Source organism: Petromyzon marinus, chromosome 5 (genome assembly GCF_048934315.1).
Source record: "Petromyzon marinus isolate PM22_M1 ecotype Great Lakes invasive population chromosome 5, UKy_Petmar_22M1.pri1.0, whole genome shotgun sequence".
Taxonomy (NCBI): domain Eukaryota; kingdom Metazoa; phylum Chordata; class Hyperoartia; order Petromyzontiformes; family Petromyzontidae; genus Petromyzon; species Petromyzon marinus.
Window position 1 is genome coordinate 8,171,682 of NC_133671.1, and position 19,222 is coordinate 8,190,903.

Genomic DNA, 19,222 nt, shown 5'->3' on the forward strand with positions numbered 1-19,222 from the left:
AAGCTCAACCTCTCTGACCTATGTGCTGTGAAGAGGGTTGTTTGGTGGATCGCATACATGTTGTGAATCTCCTTTATCCGTGGGCTTCGAGGTTTTAACTACCTCGCCTGCTTTACAGGAGGTCGTGGTTTCGATCTGTTATATATTTGGAGTTTGCGTGTTCTCCCTCCACGTGGTCGCGTGTATTTATCTCCGGGTCTGCCGTGTTTTCGCTCCACGTTTAGAATCAACACACGTTTAGAGTACGTGGATGCTATACATGTCCACGTGATAAGCCACTTCGTTGAGCTATCATTTGTGGCCGGGTCGCTTCTGAAAAAGAGCCTTACAGCTCAGTGGGCCTTAACCTGGTCAAATAAAAAGTGTAGTCATACACTGGCTCACAAAGAGAAGTCAATAGAGCAAACACGTGGGCTCCACATGTGCCGGTTGTATGGGATAGAGGATTTCCCCCTCGCACGCGTGAGTTTTGTCCAGGTGCCCCGGTTTCCTCCTACATGTATAAACACTCAGTATTATTGGCGCTGGTTCGCCATGTGTCTGCCTTGGGGGCCGTCCATAAGTGACGTCACGCACCTAGGGGGGGGGGGGTCAGACATTTGTGACGATGTGTGACGAGGGGGGGGGGGTGAGAAATGTGACGTCACATCAAAATGCGCAACTTTAAATATAGACAACACGTTCTACTTAATTAAATATACTTTTTTTAATAAATGTTTTCTCCTACAACATCAGAGCGCAGCGCCACATTAAATACGCACTACAATATCATAAGTTTAAAACGATTTAAAGCATGTTTTATATTTTTTTGGGGGGGGGGCAGAGCTTTGTGACGTCATATTTTAGGGGGGTCTGACTTTTTGTGACGTCGTGTGACGAGGAGGGGGGCGGGGTGTCAAAAATCGTGTGACGTCATTTACGGACGGCCCCTTGTCTGTGCTTCCTCATCGCGCCTCTTCGTCGTCATCCTCTATGAGTGTGGTACAGTGCATTACAAGTTGAAATTATTATTTCCAAAACATCACCTGTCATGTACTTTTTTTTCTTTTTTTAAGGCCACGGTGTTGTGACAAACGAGTTGAGTGTTGTGCGTGTGTGTGTTATTTCTGCTTGTGCAGGCGCAGCAGCAGAAATCACCAAATAATTTGCCCAGATAAAGGCGAGAAAAAAAACAATGGCCATTTGCTACAAGTTCGTTGTTCAACTGAAGGATATCTGTCGGAACGACACATCACGGAGTATGCATCCCCAAGGCAGTTATTTGAAAGTGGACCGGTCTCATAACGATGACAATACAGTGGTGAACGCTTTTGGGGAAAATGTTACATTCTAATGCAGAGCAACATAGCAGTGTGCCTATATAAGAAGAAGGTGTTCCATCATAATAGAGCGCCTGTCATAATTACCGAAGAAGACACTGAGTGTACTGCGAGCGATGGTTTCAAATAGACACCGCAGCCCTGTTATGTTGCCGCTCGCCGTTTCCTCCCCGCTCACGTGAGCGTTGTGATGGTGCTCCGAGCAAGAGTCAAACAGCCCACGTTGCCACAGCTGGGGAGACGTAGTCTCGTGCGAGTCACTTAAACACTCATGAAGAGGGTCCTGTCAGAAGACGTTTTGCCAAATACCTCCTTGCTGCTGAGAAATACTTGTGTGTACAAAAGAGGGAACCCTAAATAGCCGGACATGGCCACGCGCGAGTATAAACAACACTCAAATATTGGAAGACGTCAACAGCCTCCTTTCTGTACTGTCTTCTCCTGGGAGCTCCAGGATGGACCATCCGTGCCCCCACCGTGCCAAGATCTGCAGGTCACGGATTGGCCTATTCACCCATGGCCAGCCAGGTCCACCTTACAACACAGATAAGTGACAACCTGGAGGGAAATCATACTCGACTACGAGTGATCCCAGAAGATCCCCTGGTGTCGCAGGTAGGTGTTTCACTCACGAAGATGATCTCCTCTGTGATTCACAATCCATGCCCGCCAAGTAGAGGACTTCAGGTGCCCTCCATGCGTTGCTACAACCGCACTGGGGACACGTGCCGCGGAATGATTTACCCTCTGGTGATTCCATCGTTCATCACGACTCGGGGTCACAGTTCAATTCAAGAATGGATTCTTTGTTTGTCCTGGTTTCACTGTCTCCATTGTTTCTCCTTTGTTCTGCTCAGTGCACCTGGCACTGAGCAGAACAATGCACCAACCCTCTAAATCTTAAGGAAATAATCTGGTTAAGCCAACTGGCGGTTGAATACAGAAATTGAAGGTTTTAGAAACCACAAGTCGAGGCAATGTATGTATTTTGAACTTCTTTAACACCGTACGTAGCCAACCGTGCTAATAGGAGGTGCAACAGCCTCACCTTTATGAACTTTGTGCAGCTTGGCGTATTCATGATGTGGAGTGGTGGTTGGCACATTTGTGCTATGAACCTGGCTAGTGTGATTCTCAGCCATTGCTAACATCAGTGGTGAGTGATATCTGAACCTATCCTGTGCAAAATATTAATTAACTTGCACTCACCGGCATGGTGAAGCAAGGTCGAATAACCTCCATGTAACACAATGTTTGCAGCTATTTTCCACATCAATGTCAACCCACTAATATCAAAATCTGTTCAACAGTTTTTAATCATCAGCAGCCAGGACTATCCACTGCTGGATGTCTATCCACTGCAGTTTATAAACCCAAATTAAAAAATGTTACATCCATCGTAACAATTTATGTTGTTAAAACAACTGTAGTTTTGGTACTTGCTAATTAAGTGGCAATTGATATGACATTGCAAAGTAATAAATGCAAAGATGATCACACCTATAGGTTTTTAAAATTATAGATTACATTGATGATTACGTTTTATGAAAACACCTTGATGCACGTAAGCAGCTGTGAGCATGTTACCAAGTTTAAAGTTTATTTTGTTGAACTGGGTGACAACTCAAGAGACCAAGATGAGTCTCTCTTTTGCAAGCGTGACCTGGGGTTACCAACAATGACAAAAGCAAAAACCCAGTCAAATAAAGTACAGCAATGAAGCGAATAGAAATGAGAGCATATACGGAGTTGACTGCGTTATTGGCTGGACCACATAAAGCAACATTGGGGGCTCCCTGCAAATGTCATGGGGAATTCCTTGGACATTTAAATTACGTGACCAATTATGATGTTGATATAAGAAACACGTGATCGATGTTTTTTTTTTAACGGCACCACGTGTTTTTTAACGGCACCACGTGTTAAAACGCCAAATAAATTCACACAATCATTTAATTGCAAGGCCATTCAAAACGGACATGCATGATGTAGGTTTAATTTAATGCAAATGTAATCATGGTAAATGATGATGAAACTTTATGCTGCTGGAGGAACTTTTAATAGAGGGGGCCATTGTTGCCAATTCACCTAGGTCTGGACCCAATACCACTTGAGTCTGCCACCTTTGAGGTCCACAAAAACCTGGAAATGTCAAGGGAAGAAGAATAACACAATACCGAAAGACAGGAGAACAGCGTGTGATGTCCCAAGAAGACTTAGAGACCGCCAGTGATGATTATCTCAAAAAGCGCTCACAGTGGGAGAAGCCCATTTCCTTGCACATTCGGTGCCACGATTACACCTTAGCCATGTTTTTCATTCCGTGCTCTGACTGAACCCCTTTGCTCCCACGTGCCGTGTTCACTCGTATTTCTCTATCCGTTTTCTCAGGTTTCCTTGGCTCCCACCCTCCAGTTTTTCCAGCTGCAATAAGAGAGAAGAAAGCATGAACGTATTGGAGAAATGAAAACAAACTCGGAAAGCAGCACAGTTACAATGCCTAGCCTACCATCGGGTGAAATACCCCAGACGGCCTATGAAAAACCGGAATACATCATGAGCCTGTGGAATTCGTGCTACTTAAAGTGACCGAATTTCTGGGAGAGAATTTCTGGCCAGCTCCTCCCTCCGCCAGCTCCACCCACTATTAAAATAGCCACGTCCACTCAGTCACTATCCCGCCCACACAGCGCGTAGTGTCCTCCTCACTCAATCTGACTTTGGCCCCACGCACTGCTCATGGGTCACGTCCACTCCCCCTGCCAACCCCACCCACTACTCCGGTAGCCCCACCCTTTCGCACGCATCACCGGTTGAATAGAGACGCCAGAAAGGACTTAAATCGGGACAATATTCTGGTTTTCACAAATGCTTTGGGACGCCGGGAATGTTTTTTGTGAAGCTGGGACTGTCTCAGCCAAACCGGACCATGATTTATTTTAAGTATGTTGAATTTCTTTCGCGCCCTACATAGCTAACCTTGTTAATCGGAGGTGTGGCAAGACACTGGGTTTTTAATTTTTTTTAATGTACCGCTGAATATTTATTCCATTAAACACGTGTCGCAAAATCAACATGACGGATACCAATTTACACTGAAAAATATAAATAATCTACTCACTGACAGAATAAAACGTCATACATCCTATATTTATTTTCTGAATAAACGCATTTATGATGCAGTGGATGCGAACAAAAACTATAGAACTGAGCTACATGTGACAAATTCCATCCTATCAGAGACTGCTTTAATTAGGAAGCTACTGCAAAAACAGCACATTCATAAAAAGTACACTTACACCAATGGCTGTTAACAGGACACAAACACATTTCAGAAAAATGAAACATCGCTCAAGTTGCACAAAATAAAATAGGGCAATTTAGTTTAGCAAGGATGACGTTATTGCTTCTGCTTGTTAATATACATTTAGTGAGTTTGACGTTTGATTTTTATATTACATTTTGGTAAAAATGTCCAGGACAGAAAATAAATACGGTAGAAATCCAAAAAAGTTGCAATTCAATAGCCCACGAATTCCTGTAATTTGCTGACTATCGGCGGTTCACGAGCGCTCCCATAATCCACGGCGCACTGCGGTGGATCGCAAACCGCGATGCGTAGAAGTGAGCAAGGCTCACGGAGAGCTGCAGAGCCACGCTGCAGCAAGAGCGGAGGTAAGATTTTATTTTTTTTACGAGCAGAGAACCCATTGCACTGCAACGGGAAATAACAGACAGCTGTCATTCATAATCTGATTTTTCATGTTCGGAAATGCCAAGATAATATCTATTGTGTGTTTTTTTATATATATCGTCTAGGATGTAAATACTCTTCTGGTGACAAAATTGCATTAATCGAAAAGTTAGAGCGATTTAAAATGAACCGTGTCAGTCTTCTGTGTTCGTTACTCCCACCTCTTCGATGTCGTTATCTGTTAAACGTTTTCCGAATTTCTTCCGCCTTTTCAATTCAACTTAATGTTTATTTGTTACACTGAAAATCCCGCTTAGCCAGTTACCCAGCTAGTTTCGGTGGCAACGGCCTGTAGCAGACACTTAAAATCGAGTTATTGTTGAGGTGAAGAGGACTCCTGACAGCAGCTAGCCAAGATTTATTGAGTAGAAAAGCATTTTTGCACTTCTAAGATTTTGATATCAGGTCGAAAATGTTTTTCAAAATCGTCTAATATCGATCCAATGTGGAAGATTTTGTTCTTAGAAAAATTGTAGCCTTTCATTCTCGAATTGACCATGGCTTAATTTAGCCACTAGTTACGTGCTTTGCTTCGCCTGTCATCTGCAATTTATTTGTGGATTAATGTAATCGCGTGGCTAATTCCTCCCGTAATCCGTGGCACACTACATCACCGCGGAAGAGAGGTCTTACCTCCGCGGTGCACAGCGGATTACAGGATCCATCATATGGTTCCCCCTGTATCAACATGGATGATTGGATTTTGGCTGTAAAATTATTTCCGATTGGTACAGATATGTACAAGGCAGTGTGAATGATGACGATGACTATGATGAGCGTTGGTTCATTTTCAATTTGATCACTACCTGGATCCCGTCCTTGAAGAACACGAATGTTGGCATGCAGTTGATGCCGAAGCTGCTCAAAAGATCCTGCGTGCAAAGAACAAAAACAAACATCAGAGAGAGAAATAATCTACAATCAGTGAGCCCCAGCCAGTGGAATGTGGAGTGTGTGCAATGCACAATATCAAATAATTATCTCTGCGGTGGAGAATATTCAGGCCATAGAGCATGATGGAAACAAATTCCACAACATGACATTACTTCTGTGAGCAACGTCTAATCACTTTACGCATAACGATCGATGATTTCTTGGCATAAGAGGTAAACCAATACTATATTTTGTATTAGCGTGCATAATTTCATTGTTGATTCCAGCAACAACGCAGACACAGAGGGGAACATACCTACACAAAGCCAACACTGACATTAATCAGGGGCAGAGCCACAGGGGGGGCTGAAATTTTGGGAAAGTCGGTAATCGGGATAACCGGATATCCGGCTGCTGCAAAATGCTGCAGGCTGCCACCTTGTGCTGCCCTGCAGGCTGCCACCTTGTGCTGCCCTGCAGGCTGCCACCTTGTGCTGCCCTGCAGGCTGCTTGAGCGGCAGCCTTTAGAACTTATCGAACTTATTAGCCACATCAGCGGCTCCGACCTATTAATAAACTCCGCGTTCAAATCCAATAAAATTTGTTTTATACATTTGTGGTGCCCATTGGAAAACATGAACACTGGATATCTCAGAATATTGACGTCAGTCCCCCCAAAGTCAAAATCCTGGCTCACCCCCTGACACTAATACACGTACAAATACCTCAGTTAACCCTATACAAAAATCTCTCGGTGATGAAAGGCATTTCCAGAAACTTCAGCAGTTATATAGATTTGTTTTTCCTTTGAAGGAAGTAGTATTGTTGATGAAGGTATTGAGTTCAATTATTGATAACCAGAGGCAACACTTCAAATATTCGTTTAAAGTTAACCACTCAATCACTAACCTTGATGTGAACATCATAGCCTCGGTCAAATTATCTTCACATTCCTTATTGCCGTACAAATACTGGAGGAAGGGCCTTTGCTATTGATGCCCCCAGGGTCTGGAATGCTATTGCCAATAAACTGCAACTTGAATCACTACCTATGAGATCTTCACTCAAAACTGCTCTAGAGGAGTTGTACACCCCTAGCTGCCACTGCTATTCAGTGGCCTAAAATAAAAATAAATGTTTCGCTCCGGATGGCCGCTGCAAAGTATGATCTTGTGTTTTGATTTAGTGTGCTGATATTGAAAGGTGCATTGAAATTTTTTTATACCCCTACTGATGCTCCTGCTGTTGTGGAGTGACTCATGCAGCCAGCTATGGCTACAGGGTTTGGTGTTACATGTTGTTTATGTCGTTTATTGTGACATTTCAGTCAGTTCCTATGATCACTGTTACATTGCTTTTATGGCTTTATTTTGGTAATTCGAAAATGTCTTTTGGTTTGGCCATGTTTGTTTGTTGTGGTACAGTGTTAGAATGATGGCTTTAATCAAAGTTGTCTTGTGGTTATTGTTGTTGTTTGACTAGCATCCCACTGGGATTTTTGCACACAGCGTTGGTGTACGGTGCTTTTTCTGGAAGATTTTGCTGTTTATTACTGGATTTTTCTGTTTGCGCATAGTCACTTTAAGATGTTTTTCTTGTTCGTGTTTTTGTTTTTTTGTTTGTTGCGGTTGCACCCGATTCAAGAAGAGCCGAATGGCTCACAGGGCTATACACCAAAATAAATGAAACTGAAAACTGAAACTGAAATCTGGTGATGCTGCTGACATGATGGCGGTGGTGCACGAGCACCAATAACATTCGTCGTTATCGCTGCGTGGCCTCAAAAGAGATTAACAAAAATATATAATGTTTTGATTTAAAGCTTTCGTGACTGCAGTAATTCATATTCTTAGTTTTTTCGGTAAAGTCACGTTGAAGAGAAACAACAAAATAACAAAATATATATTATTTTGTTATTTTGTTGTTTCTCTTCAACGTGACTTTACCGAAAAAACTAAGAATATATATATAATGTTGTTTGGTTCTTTTGATAAAGTCACGAAGATAGAAAATTAAATACAAATAAAAATAAAATAATTTTATATAAAATATTATTTTTATTTTCTATCTATTCTTTTCAATCAAAAAAACATTTTTTTTATATCTACTTGACTTCACCGGAAGAACCAAAGAAAATGAATTCCTGCAGTCACGAAAGTTTTAAGTAAAAAAATATATAATAGCTGACGTTCCAGGCAACGGCCCTTCGTAGCACATGCGGCACAGCTGCTGGTTTGGGGATTGCACTTAACGCCATTTAAAGAGAATCACATTTAGTTAGTTACCTATAATAGTAGCTAACGAGTAACAGACAATAACTATCGCCAATCAACTCTCCGCAATACAAAAGCAGATGTTCCACTCACTGGTAATACTCAGTGTTACGGTTAATAATCCTGGCTGGCCATCAGATATTCAGGGCGTATGTGCGCACTCGCATATGGGCACGCGTTTGCAAAGCATGTTCGTGTGTTTAGCATCTTACCGCGGCCTCGTCCACATCGACCTCGCAGAACACAGCGTTGTACTCCTCCTTCTCGGCCATTGTCTAAACAGAGGGCACGACCGAAACATTTCCATCATTCGTGATGGCTTAAGGCTACGATGATTTTGTCGTGGTTGACTCAAGAGTGAAGTTCACGGTGGGGGTTTCGAGGACACAGGAACACCACGGCACACATTCCAGCTTGCTCGATCTTCACGGCATACCGAAGCAGCAAATCCTAACTGCGGCACGTGTAACTGAGGGAGTTGAGAGGGCCAGGGGTGGTGGCTGACGGCCGTCTGCCTTCGTGGAAAGGGGAGGGGGGGAGGAGTCGGGGCTGGATCGGCTACCGAACGACACGGAGGAGAAGTTCGTCTGTCCCAGCGTGAATAACTCTGAGCTGCTTTCTTTTCCGGTGATTCTGACAATATCGAGGAACACCGGGGACTTTGCCTTGCACCGGTTGCAAAGCGCTGACCAGGAGGAACGCAGTGTGAATTAAATAAAGAGGTCGTCTTTGTGCAGTCGTTAGCGAGACACACTGGAGCGGTGTTCTATATTGGAAGGCCCGCGGGCCACTGGCAGCCCCTGGTGGCCTTTAGTGCAGCCCCTGACGTGGGGTGCCTGACAATACACAAATGTAAAAACACCCCTTGCAGCCAGTGACAAAGCAAGCAAAACGTTACCGCAAGCCCAATCGCCCCAAGGGGCCCACGTATTCATTTAAAACAAAAAATAAAATCAATGGACCCGCACTTGGATGGTGCAGTGAGCCCACTTTTTCCCCCTTTCATTTGGGCCCCTGTCGCCTCGAACTCGGGGCTGCTGTTCATGGAACTTTTGTACTCCCCCCACCACCGCCGCCGCCTCTACGTTCGGTGATCGGCGGCGCATCGTATCGGGCTCGCGTTGAATTGTAATTAATTGATTAAAAGTGGAAAGCCAAATACGGCCTCGGATTTTAATCCTAATAAATACGGCAACATTAACATAACAGACGTTTATGAATCTCTATCATCCGCATTTCTCTTCTCTCATGTAAACTCCACCTTTGTCTCTTTTGTTGTTCCCCCCCAATGCAACATGCATTGTGTACATCTCTCTCATGTCGCTACATCTCCGTCTCATATGTGCGTCTTCTCTCTCTCTCTCTCACACACCACACCTTTATCTTTCGTCTACGGTTATGTAATCTCACCACATCTAATATCTCTTTTGACATTTCACGAGAAATGTATCAATCCAAAGAGGGAAGCCCAAACAAAGTATGTTCTATAACGCGGTAGTAGTTGCGTTCCTGAAGAACACCGCGTTGTGGAAAAAAAAATCGTGATTGTAATCAATAATATACAATATAGGTTAAAGCGCAGTCCGCGAAAGCACGTGAGATGCGTACGCAGGCTAAACAAAGACTGACGCACGTGGGTAGCATCTACAAGCATCCAGCAGCATCCCATCCTTGTGTGATGTTACGCCAAGACAGCCGTACAACCGCTTATTCCTACTCACACAAAATAGTTCTGTTCACTCGATCGCGTTAAATCCAATTCGCATCCGCGTTATATATATTTAAAAAAAAAAATGTGTTCCCGAATACATTCACCGCGCAATATCCAATTCGCGTTTTGAAAACCACTCGCTGTCGGAGAACAGACTGTTACGTTATCTTCTTCGGGCCCCCAGTAGGCCAACAACGCCAACGGACACCTTCCCTGTACGTACGTGGTATGGTTCTTTGATTTGCTGGCACGGGCCACACCACTTTGCCGTGAAGAACAGAATGATGAGACGGCTCCCTGCGCATCCCTTTATCTCGTCAAAGTCGCTCTGGGAAGAAAAGTAAAATGTTACATGCCCGGCGCGTGAGGCCAGCAGGGACTCAATTAAAACTAAACGAATAAAAACATAATACAATTTTGATTTAAAGCTTTCGTGACTGCAGGGATGCATATTCTTGGTTCTTTCGGTAAAGTCACCAACACGTAGAAGGGAAACAATAAAATAATAAAATAATATAAAACAATAAAATTCTCACGACGTTTCGACTGCAACACAAGAAGCAATCATCATCAGGTGTGAAAACCACAGCAAGAAAATAGCAGCCACTTTTTTAAAATTTTCTTACTGTGGTTTTCACACCTTATGATGATTGCTTCTTGTGTTGGAGTCGAAACGTCGTGAGAATTTGATTGTTTTATATTTGTATTATTTTATTGTTTCCCTTCTACGTGACTTTACCGATAGAACCAAGAATATAATACAATTTGTTCATTTTACCAGGTAAAGCCCACTGAGCTATGTGGCTCTTTTTCAGACGCGACCTGGCCACGAATGATAGCTGAAGGAAGTGGCTTATCATCATCACGTGGAAATTTATATCAGCCAAATAATCTGAACGCATGTAGATTATAAATGTGGAGGGAAACCCGGATCAACATCCACGTAACCACGGATAGAGAGAGCGAGAGACACGCAAACTCCAAATATACAACAGGCATCAGGGTTGGGATCGAACCCACGACCTCCTGTATACCAGGCGAGGTAGTTAACATCTGTTAGCCACCGTGGTGATGATGATGATGAGCGAGAGAGAGACACGCAAACTCCAAATATACAACAGGCATCAGGGTTGGGATCGGACCCAGGACCTCCTGCATACCAGGCGAGGTAGTTAACATCTCCTAGCCACCGTGATGATAATGAGCGAGAGAGAGACACGCAAACTCCAAATATACAGCAGGCATCGGGATCGAACCCACGACCTCCTGCATACCAGGCGAGGTAGTTAACATCTCCTAGCCACGGTGATATTCACCAACGCGATGGTGCTGCTACTGCAAGAGCACCGGCAGGGTCGTCTCTCTCGTCTTTCTGCAATCCCTTTGGACGGAATTTCTTCATCGACAGTCTTTTACAGCGCTTTCTCTGTTCTAAACGTGCGCATCATGGTGGCCAAATATTCAGGCGATAAATGACAATGTTGAGGTCTGCTGGCCATTGATACTGCCATGCCAACAAATGTGGGTTTCTTTGTAAATCAATAATCGAAACGATAACTGTCGCTTCGATTATATCGGTAGAGTAATCGATTACTTCAATAATCGAATACCCCACCTCCCCCTCCAGCCATAATCATCATCAACCCGCATCACTTAACTTAACCTCGGGACATGAGTCACAGCAAAGTGGAGTAGATATAAAACCATTACACGCAAGGGTGAGAACGAAGGCAAAGTTATTCCCTATTCCGAGCCAGAAGTCTCCTGTCCCACTCAATAATCTCTCATCGTCATCAGCAACAGCACAATGTCTACAACCGTTGCAAAACGCCAGTCTTTTTTTGCGGCGTAGACTTGGGGAGAGCGACTGGGCAGGAGAACGAAACAATGGCATCCGCCAAACATGTGATCGCAATCAATTTTGACAAATTAAATGCGGCACGTTTGAGAGCAACCCCTATTCAGCAGCACTCGTCCCTGGTGGCAGGACTGAGCCATGAGTGCTGGAAAGTTCTACGTTTTGCTGTGGTAGGGCCAAGTCAGCCCGTAAGAACATGACCAATGTGCATTCCCTACGAGGCGTCAAACACAGGTTTTAGACTTGTAACCTTGGCAGAGTTGCAATGCTGCCAATCCACAAATGGACTTTAACCAATAAAGAGGCACCATTCATGGCTGAACCTGCACAGTACATACACATGCATCACGCAATCCAAACAGATTGAACCAGTGGCAACCAACAAAAAAATGCGGAGTTCCTGTATCTCAAAGACAAAGATCCCCAGTGTAGCCTGTAACAAGACTGTAGGGGCAAGTGCTGTTAGCGAGCACCTGGTGAAGGCTACCGGCACGGCACACGAGGGGGTGGGTGGCCAGCACCACACCCGGCCGCCTTTGTCTCCCTAGTGGCGATATTTACACATCGCACCCAGGTACTCATTACACCTACCACGCGCACACACGCAGGCGCGCATTTAAAAAAAAGATGCACCACTTGCCTGGCTTTGAAGATGTTTCAGACCCATGTTGGATGGTGGCGCGTGTCGACGTCTCCTGCCGAGGAGGAGGAGAGGCACCTGGCTCTGGCGAGAAGGCGGTCGTACGGCGGCAGTGATGAACGAGGGCTCTCTTGAACGCGAAGGTTGTGGAGCTGTGGGTGCGGTCCCTGGGTCTCCTCCCAGCAGGGGCACTCAGCACCTTGCCTGCCCGCCCATCCCCACCACCCCCCCAGGGCTCCCCACCCCACGATGGAGCGTCTCACGCAAGAGGGGCGTGCGAGAGGCGTAGGCGAAGCTAAAATTAAAAAAAAATTCAGGCGGCACCCATGCAGCTCAAGGTGCCCTACCTGCATTCATGAACACACACACACACAAACAGGAAGAAGCTAATACCGTCTCGAAATCAGATCCGAATAATTTCGTAAAGAACAAATGTGTCTATGTTGTCTGTACCTCTCAACTTCCATCTTGCTATAGTTTCTGTTTTGTATCAGCATTTCTCTCATCTCACTCCATCTCGATCTCTTAACTAAAATCTCTTCCGTCGTCTCACGAGGAGTTTAGGAAATTGAAAGTGCCGTGGGGAACTCAAAAAATATTTTTGTTTTACTTTGAGCCCCCAAACATACCACCGAACAGAGGTGGTCACCGCATCGCGCGCTTCTGCGATCGTCTGGAGCGCTCTTCCTTCCGATATTAGGACAACACTGGAGCTATGCAGTTTTAAATCTACATTGAAAACGTATTTTTTTAGAACTGCTTTTTGTGTTTAGTGTGTTTCTCCTTCCCCCGCACCTCCGTTTAGCACAGTTGGCCCAGTACGGTGGGGAAAAGGTTCAATATACATACACAAACATTGCCCCACGCAGTGCGGTAATGATGCCACGTGTCATGTAGGATCCACTGGGAGGACCGATCGCGTGGTCGGTCACGCTCTTCTGCTGTCTCGAAATCACCTTCTTGCCGGAGTTTTGCTCTCAAGGGTGGATGGGTGGTGGGATCGCATTCGACGCGATGACGATTAATTAGCGTTACAAGTGCCGTGGTGAAATGTACATTGCGTTGAGTGTCTTGAGGGCGATTGATTTAATAATTGAGAGAGATTATTTCCAGATCGACCCTACCCACTGTTTTAAAAATATATAAAGGCACCATATGGTGACACGTGGCAAAACATGCTTGGCATGAGCTCAGTGCCGGATTATCCGAGTAGCAAAAGTAGCTACATATGTAGCTACATATGTAGCTACGGGCCTCGCCCTTTCAAGGGCAACGCGCTAATTGCCTTCAAGCTATCAGTTCGGGTTCAGTGATTGTGCACTTGCTCTATTGCTATAGTACTATACTGCCTTCAACTTTTATGAACGACTGGGTGTTTAAGGTTAGCGATTTGTCTCATTATCAAGCTGTATAGCAAATGAAAAATAATACAATAACTTTACTATGCAAGTAAAACATTTGTTTTAACATGTTTTAATTTAGGGCCCCTTTATAACATATGATACAGGGCCTGCACTAGCTTAATCCGTCACTGCATGAGTCCCCGGGGTGAGGAATTAAATGGGCATCCCTACCCAAATGTGCCTCCTCTTAGTAACCTGGCCCCCCGGTGTCAACTGAAAACTGGCGGAGAGAATGTGATGACGAGGTGTCATGGCATCAACAAAGATTCGAAGGCGTTTGCTTGCAATTACTTTTTTGTTTTTCAATCCTGCCTTTCACTGAAAAGAATTCACCGGGGGCGTGCGCGTGCATATTGAGCGATAAGTCAATGCAACAACTTGCTTTTTGTACCAGGCGTGATTCAACCGTGATTATAAGGTGTAATTTTAGGGTGTGGGTGACATAACCAGTCGGACCGTGACCTTGTTGGCAAAGAGCACCTGCACGAGTTCTTTACCAAACTACAAACCACCCACCCAGCAACCAAGACGTCAACAACAAAACCTCGCCGCCGACTCAAGTCCCGATCCTCCCCCCTCCCCGCCCTTCTGAGATCGGGCTGCTTGCCGTCACCGTCCTAGAATCTCACCCAGGTACGGGCGAACGGAGTGGAACAACGCGGACGTCCAGAATAAACGCCACGTTCGAGACCCCGACAAACATCGCACATCTCCTGACTTTGACATTACTCGTAGACACCGGTGTGACCAGCAACCAGATCAGGACACCAACAGGCGGCTGTGCACATCTCCGGAAAAAAAATGTGAAAGTAAAGACAAGTGTTGCACACTCGAAATGAAGGACGTTGGGCAAGTGCTCCAAATCGAGGGCAAACACATTTATTGTGAAATTTTGATTTAAAGCTTTCGTGACTGCAGTAATTCATATTCTTAGCTCTTTCGGTAAAGTCACGTTGAAGAGAAACAATAAAATAATAAAATATATATAAAACAATAAAAATTCTCACGACGTTTCGACCATAACACAAACGGTCGTCATCAGGTGTGTCGGTTTGCATTAATTTGAATATATACATTTATTGTGGTTAATCTGTAGAATGCAACAGCACGTGGCGTCATACGCAGCAATCCTCAACCGAGTCGCCATTAACCACGTGACTGGTGTACACGTCCGGTTAATCATTAACCCTGCTAGACCCCCTCCACCCACAGGCCCAACTCAGTCATCACATGCTGGTGTACACACGTGCATTGATGTACTGCACAGCACATAAGGACTTATTAAAAGAGTGGTCCATTCCTCATGTGCCACACAAGCCACAGTAGTGTGATTGTGGCAATGCAACCCAAACTATGGACCATATAGAAACCTAGATTTGAAGCTTTCGTGACTGCAAGGATTCATACTCTTTAGTTATTCTGCTGTCACCTGAAGACGGAAGCTTGTGTTGCCTCCGAAACGTCGTGATTTAATTGTTTTATTTTATTTTACCTACTTGACTTTACCGACTAAAACCAAAGAGTACATATAGAAACCCACTGGAGTCTGCACTTCTTCAATGGAGGAGGAATAGAAAGACTACAACAACTCTCACCTGAAGCCCTCGTTGTCGTTACTAGTAGACCTCAATGTTGATATTTAGCTCCCGAACATATTTCCACGATACGCAAGAATATAACCACACACACACACCTCTTTTCCACGTATAGATTAATGCCTCCTCCTCCAAGCCGTCGTCATATGTCTCACACTCCTACGCTGTAACAAGTGTCTCAAAACACTATTTCACGAGGGCTCTGCTTAATTATGGACGTTAAATATTGTATGCGTGGGAAGATATAGCGTAGTGCCTGGAGAACACCCACTCATTAGGAGACCAACACTCAAATATTGTACGGATGGGTAATCAGCATACTTGCTGGATTATCTTACGGGCACGTTTGAACTAAAATAGCGTATCATATGCGCATAAGTTCACAAGGTTATGCCCCAAGTAAAGTATATGAACATGCAGACTTCGCCTGCAGCTCATCTCACGTCACCTGCAACGATCATCGCCATTCCTTGGAGGGGAGGAGAATACGGATGAGCTCAATTTATTTAGCTGCGATTAGAACGCCTCCCTTGCCTGGGAGCTCATGCTTGTTTACTACGATGAATGACATCGCTGTTTAATTTACGGTGGATATCCAATTTTACTACCTAAAGGTGGGGGGCGGGGGGGGATGTTGGGGGCGGAAATCATTATCGGTGCGTGCGACTCCTCTTACCTGCACGACGAAATGCAATTAATAGCAGATTATGGGATGAAATTTGCACGCAAATCAAGCGGTGGTGAAGTGGCTTCTTCGAGCGCACTGTGCTGCCTGAGTTTGATTCCCAGCCGCGGCTAAGATCAGAATAATTGAGCATTTTTAAAATAAATCTAAAAATTTACTCTTTTAAACTTGCTTTTAATTAGGATTCTATTATTGTGTTATTTCTACGATGCCTTCGCTAGAAATTTGTTACAACGTGATTTTATTCTGCCTAGAATTTCATTTTTATTGTTCTTGCCTGTAAAGCACTAAGGATTGCATTTTTTGCACGAATAGTGCTATAGAAAAAACGTTTGATTGATTGATTCAGTAGCCCTCCGATGCTTTTTCGGGTTGTACCGCGTGTTGTTGGGCACGATGTCCGGCGTTTCGCTCCATCGTGCCGAAAAACGCACCGTGCAAGCTGAAAACACATCGGCGAGCTATACAGCAGCGGTTTCGGTGGCGAGCGAAAATCCGAGCCGGTACGGTGTGGGGAGGACTTCATCCAGCAGTGGATTGACAAAGGGCTGTAAATGAACTCATAGGTAAGTGCGCATAATAGTGTTTAAGAAATGAGAATAGGATTTTTCGGTGATTTGATTCACGCGCGTTGATAAAAGGAAGACTGGTTAAAAGAGCAGCAGAGGACACGCATGATATTACGCAATTTGTTGAGGCCATCGAGACCAAAACTCTTATTTATTTTTTTCAAAAGAGATATGCCATGCGCATTTGACCTCTGAGTATTCAACGAATTGTCATTCATTTCCCGCACCTCCGATTAGCACAGGTTGGCTACGTACGGCGCGAACGAAGTTCAACATACATCAACATACCTACATACAGTGAAGTATTTTGGTGATTCTTCTGTCGGCATTGGTGCGCATGCACAATTAACATAAAACACTAAACACACATCAATAATACTGTGGCCTTAGAAAATGTAGATTTATAATAGGCGAAGTTTTGGCCAATGGCCCTTCATCATAGCACATCAATTATTATTCATGTATTGTTACGGTGCCTTCAGTCGTTGTTCTGGAAACCGGGAGATCGATGATTGATGTTAGGTCACCGGGGTTGATGATGGCCACGAGTCGTGATTTCTCGCCGAACAGTGGGCCACATGGAGGCTGCCATGATTCATGTGTTATGAGGAAGAGCCGTTGCCCAGAAATGTTACCGATTATATTGTTGCTTATTTATTTACGGCCACAGCGTTGTTACTGAATAATGCACTGAATGTTTTTTTTCCTTCACGAAGTGAGATGAGCAACCAGTATGCAGGTCGTCACAGACATACCCACACCAAATGGCCACCGCTCACATTCACATAATTGGGCCATAGCTGGGAGCGATTTAAATACATTTCCCCCCCCAAAAAAGCCCCAAAGTGATGACATTCGTCGCGCGGTGAGATACTCGGCAGGTGAACAACCTCCTGCAGTGACTGCGGCCACCCTATCCACACGGTGGAACTCATCGCAATCAACTGCATCATTCTACTTGGGCCCCGCTCGCCGGCGGACTGGGCAGCGTTGGTCGGGCGACTCGCAAAAGCTGTCACCACATTTGCTCGCAAACTTAAACGTGGACGTGTGTTTTACGCGTAACTTGCCATACACTTCAAGATGCTGAGGCTGAAAGGGAAGTTTGAATTACGATTGAAATGTCAACCGTCCTAAGAAATGCATGTTTTGAATGAAATATTTATAATGTTTTAAATTATACATAGACGTATGTCGTGTTTTTTTTACTTTTCAAAAAAATGAAGCTTAATTAAATGCTTCGTGCCAGCAGCTCGTAAAGCTGCATTCCGGTTGAGTGGCGAATGACAACTTGCCCTCGTATTAACAATACAAGAATTCACCAATGTAATTAAATTCCCAACGCGCACGTTCCATATATACATACTGTATGCATCCCAAGTTTAAGAATCAACTACAGCAATGTTGATTCACATGTAGACCATGAGCCAAGTGTTTGGTCGGTACCACCTAGAGGGTTAACTGCCACCCCTGTCCACCATTGGGCAGTATCCACCATGGGTAGAAAGATTCGTGTATACACTTTTTCACACGCACAATTCATATTCACATTTCGTGGACGTTTCATATCACATCAAAAACATGATGCAGTCATTTTTAGTCTGTTGATGGTCGGCGATGCGGCAATCGACTCATCTCGACGAGCTGTACACAATGCACTATTCAAAGTTGAATTTTTCGACAATGGATTTTTTTTATGCTAATGTTTTGCGTTTCGACATCGCGGAGTAGCACTGATTTCGGATTTATTGGTACCCCAGTCGCAGAGTTAAGTACACCTCTGTAAAAAAAGTGTCCCAGAATTAAAATATTTATATTGCCTCGGCCATTTTGTATTATTTGGTACCCCGGGGTACCGCCATAAGGATCAAATGTTCAAAGAAATCCATTGTTAGTGCTTACAACCCTGCGTTGTACCAATAATACATTTTGGGCCAATCCGAATGTGTGATCACTTTTCACAACTTAATCATTAACAGAATCACACCATTACATATGTAGTGACATCAGAGATGTCACTGTATGGTGCCGGCCCAGAAGGGTCGTGCCAATTGATGTTCCGACAATGTGGACAGCACCGTGTGGGTGGCTGTGTGTAATACCAGTCCTAGCGGGGCTTGGCGAGAACTGGTATAGTGCGTGTACCACGCACAGCGTGTGGTGGGGGCTCCCCCAAGAGGGAGGGGGTGTGTGTCAGCCCAGGGGCAGGGTTGCCCCGGGCCATGGCACTCTGGTTGACCCCGTAGACACGTGATCCGGAATGTCCATACAGGGGGCCCAAGGTGGGGGGACTAGGGTCTAATCACGTGTCCGGAGAGAGCTCTTGAGAAGGATCAAGGACGGAGCGGCCCCGACCGGAGAGGGATATAAGGCGGGTCCCTGAGAGGGACCGGGGTCTCTCTTCGTTCTACAGGCTGGAAGTTCCATGTCTCAAGCTGGAAGCGCCTCGTCCTACGGTGGACCACGTGGTCGGAGACCCGAGCGAGGGTCCGACCCTTTGTAGCAGTAACTTCCCTGTATAGTGTAGTTAGCATGGTGGTCA

The 19,222-nt window shown here is 44.8% G+C and overlaps 1 protein-coding gene and 1 long non-coding RNA gene across 2 annotated transcripts; one reads left to right on the forward strand and one right to left on the reverse strand.

Annotated features, from left to right (window-relative positions):
• The first annotated feature begins 896 nt into the window (after window positions 1–896).
• LOC116938994 (uncharacterized) lies at window positions 897–7,647 on the forward strand. Its single transcript, XR_004402355.2, has 2 exons — window positions 897–1,934; window positions 3,711–7,647. It is a non-coding gene; the product is annotated as an uncharacterized LOC116938994 (long non-coding RNA).
• Window positions 2,898–12,603, reverse strand: LOC116938993 (thioredoxin-like). Its single transcript, XM_032946801.2, has 5 exons — window positions 12,429–12,603; window positions 10,154–10,258; window positions 8,432–8,494; window positions 5,880–5,945; window positions 2,898–3,743 (listed from the first exon to the last, which is right to left on the reverse strand). Exons 1-5 carry the CDS (start codon window positions 12,453–12,455, stop codon window positions 3,681–3,683), a joined length of 324 nt encoding a protein of 107 aa, XP_032802692.1. The 5' UTR covers window positions 12,456–12,603; the 3' UTR covers window positions 2,898–3,680.
• Window positions 12,604–19,222: the final 6,619 nt, after the last annotated feature.

Excerpts from the sequence above, each read along its gene's own strand:
- LOC116938993 (XM_032946801.2), bottom strand. The coding sequence starts at position 12,455 with ATGGGTCTGAAACATCTTCAAAGCCAG. Across the intron at positions 10,259-12,428 it reads TGAAACATCTTCAAAGCCAG|AGCGACTTTGACGAGATAAA; the intron begins GCAAGTGGTGCA and ends TTTTCTTCCCAG. Across the intron at positions 5,946-8,431 it reads TCGATGTGGACGAGGCCGCG|GATCTTTTGAGCAGCTTCGG; the intron begins GTAAGATGCTAA and ends CTTTGCACGCAG.